We start from the raw sequence: 19,722 nt of genomic DNA, 5'->3' as shown, positions 1-19,722 counted from the left end.
CGCATGCAGATAAGCAGCACAGACCCTCTAAAAATATCTGGGGGGGCGGGGGGGCACACACGACCCTGTTTGGAGAACTGCGGTCCAGAAGACGTCAGAACCACACCGGGATGACGTCTGTAATCTGGATTAATCTGGATCTGTTCTGGTTCAGAGAAGAAGATCATAAATTCTACGTTTGAACGTTTTCAGGATCAAAGTTTTAAAAAGAAGCTGAAAAATCTGAAGGGGGGGGCACATGCGCAGACGCGCAGTGCGTCAGCTGTCCCTGTGATTGACAGCTGCAGCTGAGGAAGGGGGAGGAGCCTCGGCGGGATCAGGAGGTTCTTTCATCTGGGAGGCTTTTATTGTGAAAGGACGTCTGAAAAAAGCCTTTAAGATCCGTTTGAATCATTTTCTCGTTCTGGTTACAGTGAACAAGGACAGACGGACGGACGCGTGGGTGAAGGTTCGATTCCCAAAGAAAACTTAAAGGTTTTAAGTCAGAAAGTCTAAGTTTTTATAAAGTAAAGGCGGAAAAAAAGAGAAAAACAGGAAACCAGGACAGATCTTCATCACCATCATCATCATCACCAAGAGAGGAGCTTCCTGCCCCCCCCCCTCCCCTCCCCCGATACGATGAGCTCATTTCATGGATTAAAACTAAATCTCTTTAGTTACAGCTTTGTTTTGTGGGGAATTAAATTGTTTTTTTCATTTTATTCAAACGTTTGTCAGAGATTTACAGAAATCTGATGTGTTTCATTATTTCATGTTGAGTACAAAGAACTCTAAAATGTCTTTTTTTTCTATAAATCTTCTCTTTTTACTGGAATAATTAGGAAAAAAGTTTATCAGAAAAATATGGAGATAAAACAGACTCACCGCGACGTGTTTGTGTACTTCTGTATTTGTGACTCATAAAACATTTTGAGCTTAAGTACGAAAACTTTCAATAGCTGCAGTAATTCTAGTGTGAATACTTTTTGCTGAAAGTAGTCGCTGAAGATGCAAAAGCCTTTTGCAAAATGTTAAATTTGATAAAAGACAGAAATTTTTGTTAAAGAACTATGAAAGAGCTGAAATTGACCTAAATTTCTGAAAAATTTGTAGTAAAATTGCTTAAAAATCCCCAATAAATGCCAATTTTGCAAAAATATTTAGTGTTGTTTAAATATGAGTTAAACTCTTAAAAAGCGTAAAATTCCCCAGTAAACTAAATTAATCAAAAACGTTAGCATGTTGCTAAAATATTAGGGAAATCTTTTGAAAATGACTGAAGACTCGCATCAGATTTGTGTGTAAATGTGGTTTTCTGTGCGTATCAAGCGATTCGTGCATAATTTGTGTTTTTTTTATCTTTAAATGTATTATATCATACAAATCAAGAATCACACACAGATCAGAATGAGTCTATTTTCTCTCCATAGTTTGTTTTATGAGACAAAACATCTTATTTTATCGTTAACTAGCTTCTCTATTTTGAAGTTTTTAGTGGTAAATCACTTCAAACTTTAAGACTTTTCCACATTTGAGGATTTTATTTAACTTTATTCAGACGTTTTTTTCACATTTGCATCATTTTTTTTTTGTTTCGTCTCGTGATCCTTCAGATTAGATCTCTAACTTCTTTGTTTTTATCGTTTGGTGGTCAGAGGTTTGTGTCTGGAAGGAGAATCTCTGGGATTTTTATTCTCCACATCAGAAGAAAAAACCTTCTGACTGTCGTGAATCTTCTATCTTTATGTTGGTCTTCTGATCAATATCAAATAAATCCGTTTGATTTCAAACCAACAAAGTTGATTTTCATGTGGAAGCTCACGCTCCCTCAGAGCAGATCCTCCCTCACCTGTGGATCCAGGTGGAAATGGACTGAAGATGAAGCTCCTCCCCTTCCTGTGGAAGAACAGGAAGTCCTGCTGCTTTGATGCATCATTTTCAGCTCCTAATAAAAAGGAAACTTTATAAAATAAAACTCTGATTTCACTCTTAGAACATTTAAATCAGGAGTATCAAACTCAATCGCACAGGGGACAAAAATCCAAAACACACTTTAGGTCTCAGACCGAACAGGAAAAACATTTATTGAACTCTAAAACTACATTTTTAAAACTTCAAAACTGTAACTTTTTAACACAATTATGAACTAGATATATATCATTACCTGTGATAATGTTAGTGTGAATGCTGTAAACTGAATTTGGCTGCTGAAGATGATGAAAGTTATAGGAAGCTAAAATATGAAATAAATGCCAAATTAGCCTAAATTACAAAAAAGAAAAAAAAAACTTAGGTTAGTCAAAACAGCTAACATGTAGCTGAAAAAAAAAACAACTTAAACCTTAAATAACTTTCAACATTTTACCCTCCACAAAAATATGTTTTGTCAAAATTATACAAGTTAGAAATGAGCTCAAGATAACATCGGGTCATTAATAACAATAAAATAGAATTATCTGGAGGGCCGGATCCGGCCCCCGGGCCTCGACTTTCACATGTGATTTAGATCACTTCATATATTTCTGTAGAATTTTCATGAAACACAAATCAAACATAGAAGATAATTTCTTGTCCAGTTTAATCCATATTTCAGTCAAACATTTTTGGTCCCCATAGTAAAAATAAAACAAATATCTGACAAAATAAAGAGATGTTCCTTTTAAAAAAAATCACTTGTATGGATTCTGTAATCCCAGGAAATTGTCAAAAACTAACTTTTACCTATTTTTTTGTCTTTTAAATTCTGATTTGATTCATAAAAAAATGGTAAAAAAAAAAGTCACATTTCAAGTTTTTTTTTAAAACCATGAAAATTTTTGTTTTGATTAAGAGAAACCACTTTAAATTACCAAAATAATATTTTAGATATCATTAGTTTAGGTAAATTATTTTAAATGTCACAACCAACATTTACTCTTCATCATGAGAAAAATTCCCAAGAACTTGTTTAAAAATGAGTCTTTACAGATAACGAAGTGTTTGTCGCCACTTGGTGGTCACCTGGGGAACTGAGGCTCATAAAAGTCCTCAAGAAAAAATGAAAGTTTGTTTTTTTAAGTATTTTCTTATGCGATATGAATCTGACAATAGTTTCTGTGTTCAAACGCTCAAAAACTGATCCGTTCATCTTAGTTTGTGACAGAAGCTGAACTTATTATTTTTTAATGAAAATGTTTAACTTTTAAACTTAAAAATGACTGTGTGTGCACAGAAGTATCACCTGTAGAGCTCCGCCCCCTTTACAGGTCATGACTCTCACCAAGTTTAAATGAGCAAAAACCCAAAATACTAACGCAGATGACTGTAAACAGAGACTTAAAAACAACAAAAAACCAGATTAAATCAGCAAAAAATAAAATCGTTTGTTTTTGCAGATTAGTAAATCCACAAAAGTAAAAGAATGAACTCACAGACTCAAGCCCCGCCCCCAAATTTTAACTAATGGTCACTGCTTGCTGGTTTGGTTTTTGGAAAGAAAAGGCTAAAGTTCAAAGAGCAGAATCCCGACTTCCTGTATGAAACGCATTTAAGATCAAAAGGTAAAGTCAGATGAGTTCCACCACTGACCACTAGGTGGCTTCAAACAAACCGAGTCAGTTTTTATTCATTTTATTAAGACTACCCAGCCGGCAGGGTCTAGTGGATCCACATGGTTCAGAACTGGGCAGAACATGTGGGTCCCACCTGTGAGTGTCCACATACAGAGGAAACAGTGGGTTAGCTCGCTACGCTAGCCAGCCCCCAGGTGGACAGCATAGCACACGAATGAGTTTAGCTGAAGGGAGCTCCATTGTAGCATGCTAATGAGCTCCTTGGTAGAAAGCTAGTGACCTACTCTCTATTGAGCTCCCCTGTAGCCACCTCCACTGTAGCATGCTAGCGAGCTTCTCTGTAGCATGCTAGTGAGGTCCACTGTAGCATGCTAGCGAGCTGAGCTCCACTGTAGAAAGTTAGCAAGCTTCTCTAGCATGCTAGCGAGCTCCACTGTAGAAAGTTAGCAAGCTCCTTTAGCATGTTAGCAAACTCCACTGTAGCATGCTAGCGAACTCTGCAGTAGAAAGCTAGCAAACTTCGCTGTAGCATGTTAGCGAACTCCTCTGTAGAATGTTAGCAAACTCAGATGTAGCATGCTAGCGAACTCCTCTGTAGAATGTTAGCAAACTCAGATGTAGCATGTTAGCGAACTTCTCTGTAGCATGTTAGCGAACTCCTCTGTAGCATGCAAGCGAACTCCTCTGTAGCATGCTAGCGAACTCCTCTGTAGCATGCTAGCGAACTCCTCTGTAGCATGTTAGCGAACTCCTCTGTAGCATGCTAGCGAACTCCTCTGTAGCATGTTAGCGAACTCCTCTGTAGCATGCTAGCGAGCTCCTCTGTAGCATGATAGCGAACTTCTTTGTAGCATGTTAGCAAACTTCTCTGTAGCATGTTAGCGAACTCCTCTGTAGCATGTTAGCGAACTTCTCTGTAGCATGCTAGCGAGCTCCTCTGTAGCATGTTAGCAAACTCTGCTGTAGCATGTTAGCGAACTTCTCTGTAGCATGCTAGCGAGCTCCTCTGTAGCATTTTAGCAAACTCCGCTGTAGCATGTTAGCGAACTTCTCTGTAGCATGCTAGCGAGCTTCTCTGTAGCATGTTAGCAAACTCCGCTGTAGCATGTTAGCGAACTCCTCTGTAGTATGTTAGCGAACTCCGCTGTAGCATGTTAGCGAACTCCTCTGTTCACCGGACGGCTGGCTAGCATAGAGAGTCAACTGAAGCCATACTTAAGCTCCGCCCCCAACCTCCTGGATCCTGCAGTAGAAAAAAAACCTAATTTTATAGGAAAAAGGTTTGACGTTAAAGCTTTGGTTGCTCGTCAGTCATGTGACTAAGTGGCCCCGCCCCCACAGCAGACAATGAGAGCAGACAAAAGGCAACACGGAAAAAGAATTTTTATTCATGAACTGTTTGTACGAGCAGTCCAACACGTGACGTCCTACCTGTGTCCGCAACCAAATCATCCAAAAGAAACGTTATAATCACGGAATAATAGAATGGATGGAATATCAGCGTTTTCAGGAGCTTCATCTCAAAAACCCAAAGCAGTAGTATCCGTGTCCAACAGAGACGTGGTGATGGATCCTCCACGGCGAGCGCCGGCGGCTCGCCGCAATAAATATCAAAGAATGTTCTGGGACGGGCAGAGAGCGGATCTCTAACGGGTGTGAGATGTTCACCACAAACAGTTAAGGTCACACGGACAGCCCCGCCCCCACAAGCTCGTCGTCTTCTCTACATTAAATCTTTTAAATAAGCGTTTCGTCATTTCATATACACATATATTTATATAGATTCTTCTCTAAATGCCGTCTTGGAACCGGAGCGTGAGGACCGCGGGAGTCCGTGGCTGAGCGAGCGGGAATGGCGGTCCAGGAGCGAGCGTTTGGTCACAGTTTTGTCCTCGCCGGCGTGAGAAGCTCCGGTCGGTTCCGCTCTTTCTGCGACAGTTTTTTGGCACATCGACAACTATTAAGTAACACATCGGGCTGAAAAGGTGCAATGACAGACATCTCAAAGAAAACAATAAAAACCATTTTGGTTACAAAAATAAAAGACACCTTCAGAGGTGACCACGTTTCTCTAAGACGATAATCCCCCCGACCGGAAAGGCTAAAACCAAAACTCTCACCGCCGCGACGGAAATGCGTGGACGCCACAGACGAGGAAAAATAAAAAAACCCTGAAATTATCAAATGTTACTGCAACACCACTTCCTGTCCTTCTGAACGAACGCCGTCGAGGTTCAAGTGCAGCCGTAAACGCCCCGACGAAAACAAAGCGAAGCTCTGCACCGAGTCACCGCGGGAAACCGGAGAGAAGAAACACTGAAACCGGAGCTTTTGGCTGCGCAGGCGGGAAGATATTCAGCTAAAAAACAAAAAACAAACTCGGGCAGCGAGGATTTCCTGAATCTGTTCCACAAATGAAAGAAGATGGCGGAAACCAGAGCGCCGCGCTCACGGCGGCGGCTCCATGGCGGCTCCGCCTCCGTCTTCGTAAACGTTTCCGTGTCTTTGAGTAAACAGCTGATCGTCTACCAGGCTTACGTTGCAGCATGGCCTTCTGGGAAACGTAGTTCTGGAGCAGTTGGATCAGTAACTTCAATCTGTGATCGGTGGAGCCGGATGTTCCTGTTGAACCGAGGCTCCGCCCCCTCCCCCTCAGGTACAGGCAGACAGAAACACTGAACTGAAAAACACAGAGATGGCCGTCTATATACACCCCCCACCCCCGCCCCGCCCCCGCCTGCTCTGCAAGCCCTCACACACAGCGGCTGTCCGGGGTTGCCGTGGCGACCGGCTGCTGTTTGACAGCCAATGGGGTTGCAGTCTCTGTGGAAACTGGCTGCCGGATGGCCAATCGGGAGCAGTATGGAATGATCACAGTCCCCGCCCACAAACAGTGTCCCAGGGAGGGGGGGGGGTTGGCAGGAGCCCCCCAGCCCCAATAAAATGTCCATGTTGGCACTTTATGCACTTCAGTGAGGGAGGGGCGAGGGGGAGGGATGGGGGGGGCATGCAGAAGTTCTACACATGCGGACCGGTCCTCCCTTCGTCCTCTCCGGGTCCAGAAGTCAGAGGGAGCGTCGCCTCTGGTTGGCTGGCGTGTGAAGTGGGCGTGGCCGGCGTGCAGAGTGGGCGTGGCCGGCGTCAGTCCTGCAGTGATGAGGGGGTGCGGTGTGTGTGCGTGCGTGTGTGTGCGTCTCCGGGTGCGTGTGTGCGTTCACAGGCCGTTGCTGTTGCGGTGTGTGAGGGGGGGTTTGGGCTGGTCCAGCACGCCGCCGCGGCTCTTCCCGATCACCTTGGGGGCGCGGCGCAGCAGCTTCTGCGCCTCCGTGAACGCCTCCGTCAGCTCCTTCTTCCACTGCACGAACTCGGGGTCGCTCTGCAACGACAGCACACACGTGAGCGCCCGGGCCCAGCAGCCCGGTCCCCGCCGCGGCGCCGACGGCCCCCACCTCGCACTGCAGCACGAACTGCTTCCCTCCTTTGATGCGCAGCAGGATGCACTTCTTGTCTTTGATCTGCGTCTCCTCCACCGTCACGATCTGCTCCATGGTCAGCAGGTTTTGCTGTGAACACAATCCACCAATCAGAACACAGCTGGGGGGGTGGGGTGGGGGGTCCTGCAGCTTCAGCTACTCGTGTCTGAACTGGAACCAGATAAACAACCGAGTCCAGGAACCTACGGCACATGTCAAAGTCGAGGCCCGGGGGCCGGATCCGGCCCTCCAGATCATTTTATTTTATTTTATTAATGACCCGATGTTATCTTGAGCTCATTTCTAACTTGTATAATTTTGACAAAATATAATTTTATGGAGAGTAAAATATTGAAAGTTATTTAAGGTTTAAGTTGTTTTATTCTGGAATAATATTCCTGACTTTTGATTATTCACAATTATCTATATAAACGTTAAAGTTTTAAAAACTGGCATTCTGCCAACTTTTTGGACTATTTTGGTCCAAAAATATTTTTTAGGCTAAATATTTCAGCTACATGCTAGCTGTTTTGGCTAATTTAGGCTTTTTTTGTATTCTAGGCTAATTTAGCATTTAGCTAATATTTTAGCTGGCTATTTTCTTCAGCATTTTCAGCTATCAGCACTAGAGTCTTAAGCGGTTAAACTCATCTTACCGCACTCACACTAGTATTATTGTGAGTAATGCTATATATCTAGTTCATAATTATGTTAAAAAGTAACTGTTTTAAAGTTTAAGAAATGTAGTTTCACGTTTTAGTCTCAGGTCTCCTTTTATAGAAAGATTCAGAACTTTTTGGATTCTGCTGAAGGAAGTTCTGTCTGATGAGGTTCAGTTCTTCATTTTTTACAGTCAAACCGTTTTTTCTCTCATCGCTGGAGGACAGAGGATCCGGGTGTCCTGCAGTGAAGAACGGTTCCGGTTCTGCTCCTCTGACAGGAAGTGGGTTCAGTTCTGTTGGTTAGCAGAACTTCTGGACAGAAACTCTGAAGGATGGTTCCCGTCTAAGAACATCAGCTAGACGCAGAGCTGTCCCAGATCTACTGCTGCTCACCTGGATCAGGTGTGTTTGGTCCATGAGGAGCTGATTATCCTTTTAATAACTTTCAAACTTTTCAGATTTCGTTGGTTTTAGTTTTGACTTTTAGAATTAAATTCCAGGTTTTTCAAGGATTTCCAGCCCCTGAACGCTCTAAACCACTTCTACAGCGGGGGGGAGGCGGGGGCAGAAGCGAGGAGCTGCTCCTCATCTACCTGCAGCAGGGGGAGGACTGCGCAGACGGCAGCAGGAAGGCTGCGCAGACGGCAGCTGCAGACTCACCGCGTCTCTGTGCTTCTGAAGGTGTTTGAGCCAGCCCTCCTTCGGCGAGGCGGACACACACACAGACACTCAGCACATCCCAGCGATCATGTGACTCCACCCCTCCCCCCGGCGGCGCCCTGACTCACCCGCGACTCGCCCTCGCCCCTCCACTCCACCCGGTTGGGGAACAGGTAGAAGTAGCGGCGCTGCCACTGCGTGAGGAAGGGGTTCCCGAGCTTCAGCATGTATCCGTGCATGATGCAGTCCTTCCCCAGGGCGTAGTCTGCGCAGACGCAGACAGAGGCGTCAGCAGCCGCAGGCGCGCTCGGACCCGTGCGCGTGAGGCCGCTCCTTACCTTCCTCGTGGCCCAGCTGCTTGTTCTTGGCCCGTTTGCGAGCTTCGATCTTGTCCGTGTCCGAGTTGACGGCCTCGTAGACCGTCTCCGCCACTTCCTGCTGCCAGCGCTCCGATATGACCAGCGGGAAGTTCTTGTACAGCTCCTGGTCGCTGTCCAGCAGCTGCAGGACACAGAGGGTTCAGACGGCGGCAGCGTTTCCATTCAGAGGGTTCAAACCAACATCAGACACGCCCCTCAGCCTGGCTCCGCCCACCTAATAACCCTAAACAACTTCCTGTTTCACTCCCTTCAGTTTATAGAAACAGATCTAGTGTTCAAATCAAACTCCCCGCAGGTGTTCCAGTGACAGGTGTGGACTGGAGGCCGGCCTCACCTTGATGCCCTTGGTGTCCTCCTCGTCGAACGAGCCGATGTCGAACGCGTCTGCGGCGTTCACCTCCCCCCTGGGAGGGATTAGAGGCGGGGAGTACTGTGGAAAGGCGGGACAGAAAGATGGCGATCAGAGGAAAGTCGAGGAGTGATGCGGTAACCATGGCAACAGCGACTGCAGTGGCTTTAAAACAGAGGTCTGGAACCTGCGGCTCCAACTCCTCGAACGAACATAGAACAAGTCGTGGAGACCTCTGACCAGACATGTCGACCGTCAGAGTCAGCAGCTCCTCCTAAACAAAACTACCTAAAGAAAACAAGCAAACAAAGCCTGCAAACTAAGACTACAACCCCAAACTAAAATAACAAAACCCAGCAGAGGACAAAGAGGGGAAAAAGAACAAAAAATAAAGATAGAATAGAAATAAAATCTAAGGATTACTTAATTATCATTTATCTAATTTAGATTAGTTAAATGTATAAACTGATGTCTGAGGTTCACATCGATGATAAACTATGTACATTTTTACATCCTGTTGACCTGAAGACGTCTTGTTTGATCAACTCTACCTCCAGAATGAACAGATTTAATTGGAAAGCAAACTTTGGTAAAAAGTTTGATCTTTTGTGAGTTAAAAGCACAGATTATCTTATGCTGAACCACATTAGTTACTAGCTGCACTGAGATGATCCTGTTTGGAACAGAGCAGCTTTTATTTTGAAAATAAGTTATTTGAGTATCTGTCAAATGTAAAAAAAAAGAAAGAAAAAATAAATCACATTTTGAGAGATAGGACGGAGTATTAGGACCACTAAAAAAATAATTAATATTACTATTTTTTTCTCGTAAAATTACGACTTTTAATCTGGTAAATTACTAGATTACATTGGATTGGATTAGAGCCGACAGTCCAGTGATTGAACGCCGTGAGCAGCAGCAGAACGACTAAACTGAGAAGCGTCTTGGATTTCAACAGGTAAACTGAATGTTTAGAACATTACAGATGTTTGGAAGTTCCTTTGTTTAATTTACAGTTTATTCATGTTTTATTCATCGATGGCGGCTTGCAGCATCTCTGCAGATCTCGTTGAAGAAGCGTCTGTCACTTCCAGTCGTTTCTTCCTCTGCGACAGACCAGATCTCCTCCAACTCTGATGCTTCCGTCTGAAGAGGATCAGTTTTAGCATTTTCAATGTTCCTGTTCTAACATAACAGACTATCGTCATTCCTCAATGTTGTTTTGAGTTCAAACAGGACGTTTCATTTGGTAAAGGGGGCGTCCGGAACGCCATTTACGTTCACCATCAGTTTCTGTGGATGACAGGAGGCGAAAGGCCTTCTGGGTATAAGAAGTGAAACGCCAAAACAATGTGGCGCTCCTGTAAACGTGCGTCTCTGATCTCTTTATTTTAATAGGAAACTCTGCAAGATTCTCCACGTTTATCTTCGAGCACGGCTCTGATAAACAGACAACTTTGGTTCTTAGTTGTAAATTTGTGAGATAAAAGTCAAAAATTCAATATGACTTTTAAGGTCATAAATATACGACTTTATTCTCGTAAATTACCAGTTACAACTTTTCTCTCGTAAATTTAGGAGATTTAAAGTTGTTTGTACCTTAAAATAGACATAAGTCATATTTATTATTAAAAACAGAAGGTCATGAATGCAGATCCAAACTCCTTTAGGTTAAAGTAAGACTTTTAGGTTTGGATCAGTAGAAATCGAGCTCAAACGGCTCTTTTACTGTTACAGGTTGCTTTGACACAAACGATGCTGCCTTCACGGACCGTCAGGAGAAAGCAGCTCCCAGCAGAAGCTGCTTTAACCCGTCAGTTACTTTCATTACGTTAGTAACTATAGTTTTGTTTCAATGTAATGCAGTACTCGAGTACTTCTTCATATTTTGACTCCTTAAAAGTCATAAAACCAAACGAACTTGAAAAGGGGGAGGAGTCATGAGGTCAGCCTCACCTTCTGCAGGTAAACCTGCTGCCAGTCGATGCCTTTGAAGAAGGGATGCTCCTTCACCTCTGCAGCCCTGCACACAGACGGAGCGTCAATCAAATGGGTTTGATTTAATGGATGCGATTCTTCCTCTGACCACCGGGGGGCGGCGCTGGTCCAGCAGATCCATCAGCTCTGATGAATTACAGCTGGTCCTGCCCCCCTGCTGTGTGAGTGGCGAGCGTGCGGCGCCGTACCCGCGGCCCTGGCAGCCCAGCCTCTTGGACACGTCCCTCTGCAGGAGCCCTTCCAGCAGGTCTTTGAGCTCGGCCGTGAACGAGTCTGGCAGCTCCACGTTCTGGGGGGGGGCAGAGAGGCATGAGTGACAGACGCTGCTGCGGCGGTCCGTCATATCGGTCCACGGGGAAAAGGTCGCCTCATCGATTGTGTGATCGCTGCGTTGCCATGGCAGCAGAGAGGAGGCGGCACACTTCCTCTCACCTCTTATGATCGTCAAGCGATTAAAAGACAAACATCAGAATCATGTTCTGCTTCTGACAGATCGTACGAATGCTTTTCAGGTCCTCAGAACTGCACATGAACAAACATGTGTGTGTGAGAGCCTGATCAGCCAATCAGAACACAGAGCCACACTGACTGGATCAAATTGATCTTTTTCTTGTTAACATTTGTTTCTAAAAGCTGAAAAAAAAGAACACAAAACAACATTTTTTTTAATTAATTTTCAAGAATAAAAAATGATATTCTATTTAATATGAGAAAAAAAATACTTTTTAGTTACTTTTCAGATAAATACAACTTTTTTAAAGTCATTTGATCTCAAAAACAATTCTCCTAATCAAATGTATTTATTACTTATGTAGTATTTATTTACTATATAACATTTTTCCCAAACAAAACTTTTGTTTGACTCAGCATTCTTCATCTTTTCACGATAATTAATGCTAGTGAACCTTTATCCTCTTTTCTCAGACAGACGTGAAGGAGGACAGCGACCAGCAGAGGGCGCTGAGCCTACAATCGAAGACTCATGAAGAAGTGAGAGCGGCTCCATAAGACGAGGACTTCTCACGACATCAGGAATCAACTTCTGACGTTTGACCCAAAGCCAGAAGCGGGTCAGAACCTCAGAACGGTGGATCAGGTGCGGGATGCCCAGGTGTGTTCTTACCATGGTCAGCGTCATGCGGTCGATCTCGTGTTTGTCTTTGGTCTTGTGCTGTCTGAAGGGGCTGTGCCTGAAACAGGAGGGGAGGGGTCAGACGGCGAGGAGGTTTCCTCAGATAACTCAGTCAAAGAGGGAGGAGCCTGCTGCTCCAACATCCAATGATTAAAGTGTTTGACAGGTTTTGTGAAGCCCACTTTCAAGTGGCTTCTGATTGGTCAGAATGGTTGCCATAGAAACAAAGACTCCAATCACCACCTACCGACATCATCTGGTTCCAACATGGCGGCGTTTGTATCGTTAAAAAGGTGAATTGACTTCATTCGGTTGGAGCCGTAAGTAAAACATTTTCTATAGATGAACTCACACTCGCTCAGTCCAGTTCTCAGGTACTGTCAATGGTTTTACACAAGACCAGCGAGAGGGTTCTGTCTGAGTCTGTTGGTTCTGACAGATTCTGATCGGGTCTGGAGGATCATCCTGACTCCTCCCCCTTCAGGTCATCCTCAAAAACACAGAAAACGTGTTTATTTAGATTTTCTCTACTGAAAAAACTAACCTAAAAACTGAATCTTTGATCTAAAAATAGTCAAAAATGGGAAAAAAAAATTGGGAATAAAACCTACATTTCATTTCATCAGAAGTTATATTAGCCGTGCTTCATCAATTGATTTTATTATTTGAAAAATATTCGATATTTTTATGAAACAAAAAGACAAAAACCTGAAAAAAGTATTTTATAAAACTCTTATGTTTACATTTTATGGAAATATAAAAGTAAGTAAAAAAGTGTTTAGAAAGAGTTTTGAGGGTTTTTGAGACAGTGAATGACGGCGTTCACATCCAGGAATTTGATGAATTAGACGCTGTAATCCCGTTAGATCATTTAATCTGGATTAGGATCATATTCCAGATTAACTGAGCAGGTTTGAATCTGAATATTCCAGCGGAGAAACACTGACGAACATCAATGTGCTGACTCAGACTCGCCGTGCACGCACACGTGTACACGCACAGGTTAGGAGCTGTGGCATTTCCACGGCAGATCAAACAGCCGCACTCGCACACAGATCAAACCGGCAGGACGCCATAAGAGGTTTGGAGCAGAAGAGGAGTGGAGGATGAAGAGGAGTGGGCGGAGCTTACCCTCGCAGGAGCTTGAACAGCATACATCCTAAAGAGAACCAGTCTGCGCTGCTGTCGTACGCCGTCCCCTTCTGCAGAACCTCCGGCGCCATGTAGCCATGCGTGCCGCTGCAGAACCAAAGACACCTTCCTCAGCACCTTCATCATCCTCAGTGAGTCTGCCGCTCTGCGAGGAAGACTTACACGCTGGCGTGCGGCTTCTTCTTGGAGAAGTCGCAGGCCAGGCCGAGGTCGGAGATCCGGACGTGGCCGTGCTCGTCCAGCAGGATGTTGGCGGGCTGCACGGACACACACGAGACAGTCAGAATGACAAACGTCACAGGCTAGAGTCCCTGATGGAGGCGTGGAGCGGCGGCGGCGGCGGGGGAGGAGGGCGCAGACGGAGCGTCTGCGTGCTGCTCCTCTGTTTACTCAAACCTTCAGACCTTTCCAGCAAAATCAATCCATTATTATGGCAACCGCTCCAAACAGAGGAAGAGCAGAGCCGGCCTGCAAACGTGCGTGCGCCTTCACGTGCACACACGCAGGAAGAAGAGTGCTCTGCACTTACAACACGTTCCCAAACAGCGTTCGATTCCCTAAAGCGTCTGCATGAACATAAGCCGGCCACCAGGTGTCGCTTTTCCTCGTCGAACTGAAGCCTCAAAGCAGAAAATCCTCATAAGACTTTGGTGATCTGCTCTATGTTACGTCTTTCTATGCTAGCCGTCGCGATTACAGAAAATTCTTCATCATTTCAGCTCTACGGAACATCTGACCCGGTAAACGAGGACGACACACGGAGCTCCTGATCACAGTGAAGACGGTTTCTTCCTCACAGACAAAGACAGGAAGACTCAGCAGCGAGAAGAAAACGGATCTGCTAGAGTTCTGGATCCGGTTGTACCTTCAGGTCTCTGTAGACCACGAAGCGATTGTGCATGTGTTCTAGACCCAGGATGATCTCGGCGGCGTAGAAGCGCATCTCCTTCTCGCTGAAGACGCCGTGCTGAGACAGGTGGTAGTGCAGGTCTCCTCCTGAACACACAGTCATTAAGGCATCTGGACAGAAAGATGCAGGAGATTGGGGGCGGGGCTTATCCTACCGTTCATGAGGTCCAGGATGAAGCAGAGCTTGTCGGGGGTGTGGAAGGCGTACGTCATGCAGACGATGAAGGGGCAGTCCTGCAGACAAACACGAGGTCACTTCAACGGAGGTCAGAACCGGCAGAAACGATTCTGCAGGTTAGGATTTGGGCTCTAACGAGAATCTGGACACCAAACAGCTTCTCAACATCTGAGTACAAATATTTGCATCGCAGAACCTTTATAAATATAGTAGAGTAAAAATATTATTTGGGAACAATGTATTTAAGGCACAATAATATTTGATTTTAAGTTTATAGACTAAAAATAATCTGAATTTATTGATTCTGATCTCCTGTTCTACACAAACATATAAATGATAGTCATTTAAACCATGAAAATTCTACTTTTTGAGGTTTTAAATGTATTTTATTGTTCATTCCTCACTATAAAGAACCCCAAAGCTGCATTTTGATCCGTTCATGCAGCAGCCCCTCCCATACCCACAAAAACGAGCGGTTGGAAACGTGCTGATGTAGATCAATGCCAACAGCTCCCTCCAGGAGGCTCCGCCCCCAGACTAACACAACACTCTATTATCCAGTGATGATCAGCAAAAAAACGTTCATTTCAGATGCAGAATACCGTACATCTTCCAGTTGTGTCTTCAATAAATTCCAGCTCACACAGTTAGTTACTTTAAACGCGGCGCTCCTTTATGTGTGTGAGTAACAAGCAGTTTGTGTGTAGTCTTCAAAGATTTGTGTGTAGTTAGTTTCAAGCTGTTGTAATCTTAAGGTGTGCTAAAACACAAATGTGTTCATTGTATTTTCCTGAATTTCAGATTTTTTGTACTTGTGCACAAATGTCACAAATCAAGAATTACAAACGATGTCATGGGAATGAGACTATTCTCCCTCCTAGTCCAATCCAGAACCTTTGAATCCAGATCTTTCAGGACAGACGTTACATGTTGGTGTTTGGGGTCACGACCTCCTGATGCTCGCGGGTCGGGCCGGCGCTGGACTTACCCCGGTGCTGACCAGCGACAGCATGATCCTCTCGTTGAGCGCCAGCGTCTCCCCCTGCTTCATCTTGATCCTCTTCTTGTCCAGACACTTCATGGCGTACCTGAAACAGAACGCCGGCGGTCACAAACACGTCCGTCTGGGTTCGGCGCCGCCCGCCGCCGCCGCCTTACATCTTCCCCGTGTCGGCCTTCCTGCAGCCGTACACCTCCCCGAAGCCGCCCCTGCCGATGATCCGGTGGACGCTGAAGTCGTTCATGGTCAGCTGGGGGGAGGGGGGGACAGGTCAGGTTTGAACGCACGAATCCGTTTGTGACCTCAGAGAGCGAGGCGGAGACTCACGTGGATGTTCAGCTCCACGTTCTTCCACTGGCAGAACCGGGTGAACTTGTCACTGTGGGGGGGAGAGAAACAGACGTGGTCACGGGGGTGGGGGGTCCTCACAGAGGAGCCGGGGAGAGCGCCACGCCTCACCTCTCTATGAACTTCTGGAAGATCTTCCCTCTCAAGCTGTCGCAGATCTCCACGATGTACGGCTGCAGAGGAGCAGACAGAGCGCCATGAGGGGGCGGAGCTTCACACCAGACCAGCCTGATGAGAACATCAGGAACGCCGCGGGAGCAACGGGTTCAGAACAAAAGCGGCTGATCGCTCTGCTGACAAACTAAAAAGCTCTGAACTCAAACATCCTGAGCTCAGTTTGAGTTTGTTGAAGTAAACGGACTCCAGCTTCAACCTGCAGTTCTTAGACGGAACTCTAGAGGGCGACAGCTCGGCAAATCAGTCATTCTGACAGGAAGGAGAGAAGAAACAATCCTCCTCTTCAGATTCTACGCCTGATTCACACGGAGCGCCGTGACGCGGTGTGCATGTGGAGTGCACGTGGTATCTGCTTAGGTGTCAAAGTCAATCACACAAAACACACCTGAGGAGAAACATTTATGGAACACTAAAGCTACATTTTAAAACTTCAAAACTGTAACTTTGTAACATAATTCTGAATAATAAAAAGGCAGGATTATTATTCCAGAATAAATCAACTTAAACCTTAAATAACTTTCAGTATTTTATTCACCATAAAAATATAAATGGTCAAAATTATACAAGTTAGAAATGAGCTCAAGATAACATCAGACCATCAATAACATAAAATGATCTGGAGGGCCAGATCCGGCCCCCGGGCCTCGACTTAGTTAATGAGGGCGAGGAAGGGATTGTTAACTTTGTTCTGTTTGGAAGCTAAAACTTCTGCAGATCTTCTGCTTCCTGAACTCTCCTGATGTTTTCTATGTTCTGGCGTTTCTGTTTTCAGTAAACGACCTTTCTGTGAGTCATTTGGAAGTTTGCCGTGAAGCTTCTCGGATCTTCAGAGGCCGGTTGGGCTTTTATTGAGGAAGTTTTCTTCATCCGAACTTTTGATTTTCTCCTCTTCCCAGATTCATTTCCATAAGCGGGAATATTTCCCTCCGGAGTCTCGATGAACGGCAGCTCCTCAAATTAAAGTGCTGATAAGTTTTGGCTGAAATAATAAAGGACTGGTTAATGCGCCCCCAAAGGATTGTGGGATTGAGCCTGCTCCCTGCTTTCATAAAGAGGATCACAGAGGAACCATCAGAGCTGGCTGCTGCTTCCAGGTCGTTTCTCTCAGAAAGATGCTTCCTCTGGGGGTTTCAGCTGAACAGCAGCTGGAGGACCACAAAGAAATCTTTCAGGATTGATTTCAGATGTTCCGGTTTGTTTTTAGAGCATCAGATGGACGGCGGCACTCTTCTGCTCTGGTTCCAAACCTCTGGATGTTGCTGGTTTCGGCTCCATCTGAAGATCTTTACAGATCCGTTTCCTGAAGCTCTTCAGCTTCACGCCAGTTCAGTTGGTTTGAAGTCAGTGTGGCGTCAGAATAAGACAAGCAGCTGACTGGACCAGCGCCGTGATGTCATCAAAAGGAGACGATAATAATCAGCAGATTGTTTCTGACTCTACAGTACAAACTGTGATGGCGGGAAAAATGTTCCTTTAAATTCATTATGAACTGCAGAAAAACAGGCTTCAAATTTCAGCTTCAGTGAAGAAAAACGAAGGTTTGAACTTCAGTTTTAACCAAAAAAAGCTTAAAATAGCCGACAGAAACCCAACATGGAATTTGGAAGCAAAACTAAAAGAAAAGTGTTGATTGAAAAGTGTAGATAGTATTGAGGTTCATTTTATGGCATTAATCTCAGTTCAAATACTGATTTAAGGAGAAAATAAACTTCAAATGTGAAAAACTAAACTCACTTTTATACAGATTTAATGAAGAGCTGGATTAGAGACACAAAAATTGTGAGAAAAGTTTACAAGAATAAAGTCGCAAAATTATGAGAACAATTAAAAACTTTAAAAGATTAAAGTATCAGAGTTATTATTAAAAAAATTTAAATTTTTACAAGAATAAAGTTGAAAAAACTATTAAAAGTGAGACTTTTATGAGGATTAAAGTTATAAAAATTGGACTTTTTCATAACATTGCTTCACTTTTTACCTGGAAGAGTTTTTTACAAGAATAAAATCGTAAAATTATTAATAAAATGTTTCAAAATTTTCTGAGAATAGAGTTGCAAAGTTATGAATTATTCAAAATGTTGCAAGGATAAAGTTTTGAATTTATGCTCAACTAAATGCCACATTCAGGATTAAAAAGTTTCAAAGCCGACGGTCGGACGTCTCATTTCTGTTCCAGATGATTCAGAGAAACCTGGTGAACGTCTCGCTCCAGAAGATCAATCAATAAGATTTACTTTTATTTTGGAACAACTTTTTCATAAATAACTATATTCAAACAAAGTTAACTTATTAAATACAAATGAATCGTTTTATTATAAGTGGATCATGAAAACTATGAAATGAAATGACTCTGTTGGGATTATGGGATTATATACATTTGTTCTTTCTAATTCCTTTTCAAGCAATAATTTAAACTCTTCTTGACTTTAGATAAGAATCAACATTTAATGAATCAAATGTTTCTAAAGTGTTTTTCCTTCTTTAATAAAAGCATTTCATTATTTCTGTAACGACTTTGATTCGTCTGCATGATTTTGACTTTCTTGTTTTTTCAATAATTAATCCTTGAAATAAAAAAAACAATACTTTTATTATGATAAAAAGTTGACTTTTTCTCAATTTTAGAAGTTAATTCTGAAAAAGTTTTGACTTTTTTTTTTAACAATCACACAACAATTTTCTTACATGTGTTTTTATTTCACGCTCTAATCCTCCATCATTGCCGTCTCTTTCTTTTGATTATTTTTCCTTAATTTATTTAAACGATCTGTTGAAAACTGAGCTTCAACTATGAAGGAATCTCTTCAAAATTCTTAAAGTTAAAGACTTTTTTGCATATGACAAATGAAGACCAATTTCTTTACCTAATTCCCAGAAATATGAATGAAGATTAAAATAAATCCTGGAATTTCAGAACTTGTTCATAACTTGTCAGTAAAGGAGAAACGTAATAAATTAGGGTTCAAATTTCAGTAATTAAATTACAATTACTAGACTACAGAAACTCTCATTACTTTATTACTCACATTTTAATGCAGTCAAACTTTACTTAAATAATTGTGGTTAAAAAAGTAAAACTACACAGAAAAAGTTTTTAACAACACAATTTTAAGACCAATATATCAATTTAATCCTCCTTAAGTTCATATTTATAAATGTTCAGATTCGATGATTTTTAAACTGTTTCAGACGCCGCAGGAAGTCTTTGATTTCAGAGCAGAAAAGAGCTGAAACCTCATATCCTCCTAAGAACAGTTTTATTTTGGCGTTTAAACTTTATGAACTCTTGTTCTATAAAGTGGATCGGCGCCTCGATCCAACATCAACCATCAACGAAAGCGCCTCAGGGATTCATGAGGAATGATGGGAGGAGCTCGGCGGCGTGTCAAACTCTCCATCAACACAAACGCCTCATCGGGATCATGGATGCAGACAGGGGCGTGCATGTGCGCGTGCACGAGTGTCATTTACACCCCCAAACGTGAGATCTCGGCCGCCACGGAGTCCTGTCCCGACTCGCATGCTTTCATCAGAACTCGGCGGCGGGTTTGGGGCGAGCGGCGCCGGACGTTACCTGGAAGAGGTTGGGGGGGACCTGCTTCTTGGCCAGGTGGCTCTGCACGTGGTCCACGGCCTTCTTGGAGAACGGCTGCAGACAGAGGAAACGAGAAGGAGGCTGATCAAAGACGCGTTTCGCTTCTGCTTTCTGTGCATGTGAACCCCCACGCAGAGCAGCATCAGCCGGGTGTGAATGTGTCACGCCACTTCCCCTCC

The 19,722-nt window shown here is 43.8% G+C and overlaps 1 protein-coding gene across 1 annotated transcript in view; it reads right to left on the bottom strand.

Moving 5' to 3' along the window:
- Positions 1 to 6,599: 6,599 nt before the first annotated feature.
- grk3 (G protein-coupled receptor kinase 3) overlaps positions 6,600 to 19,722 on the bottom strand; it is a gene marked incomplete in the record, with an annotated part of 56,888 nt that continues 43,765 nt past the window's right edge. The window contains 17 exon segments of the mRNA XM_024299147.2: positions 6,600 to 6,906; positions 6,980 to 7,093; positions 8,454 to 8,590; positions 8,664 to 8,826; positions 9,040 to 9,135; positions 11,011 to 11,077; positions 11,241 to 11,341; positions 12,176 to 12,242; positions 13,316 to 13,423; positions 13,499 to 13,593; positions 14,202 to 14,332; positions 14,401 to 14,479; positions 15,412 to 15,511; positions 15,582 to 15,673; positions 15,751 to 15,802; positions 15,883 to 15,944; positions 19,523 to 19,597. Of these exon segments, the coding sequence (XP_024154915.1) occupies positions 6,745 to 6,906; positions 6,980 to 7,093; positions 8,454 to 8,590; positions 8,664 to 8,826; positions 9,040 to 9,135; positions 11,011 to 11,077; positions 11,241 to 11,341; positions 12,176 to 12,242; positions 13,316 to 13,423; positions 13,499 to 13,593; positions 14,202 to 14,332; positions 14,401 to 14,479; positions 15,412 to 15,511; positions 15,582 to 15,673; positions 15,751 to 15,802; positions 15,883 to 15,944; positions 19,523 to 19,597 (1,701 nt within the window).

The sequence above is a fragment of the Oryzias melastigma genome, linkage group LG12, assembly GCF_002922805.2.
Source record: "Oryzias melastigma strain HK-1 linkage group LG12, ASM292280v2, whole genome shotgun sequence".
Lineage (NCBI taxonomy): Eukaryota > Metazoa > Chordata > Actinopteri > Beloniformes > Adrianichthyidae > Oryzias > Oryzias melastigma.
This window is presented reverse-complemented; position numbering and strand designations above follow the sequence as displayed.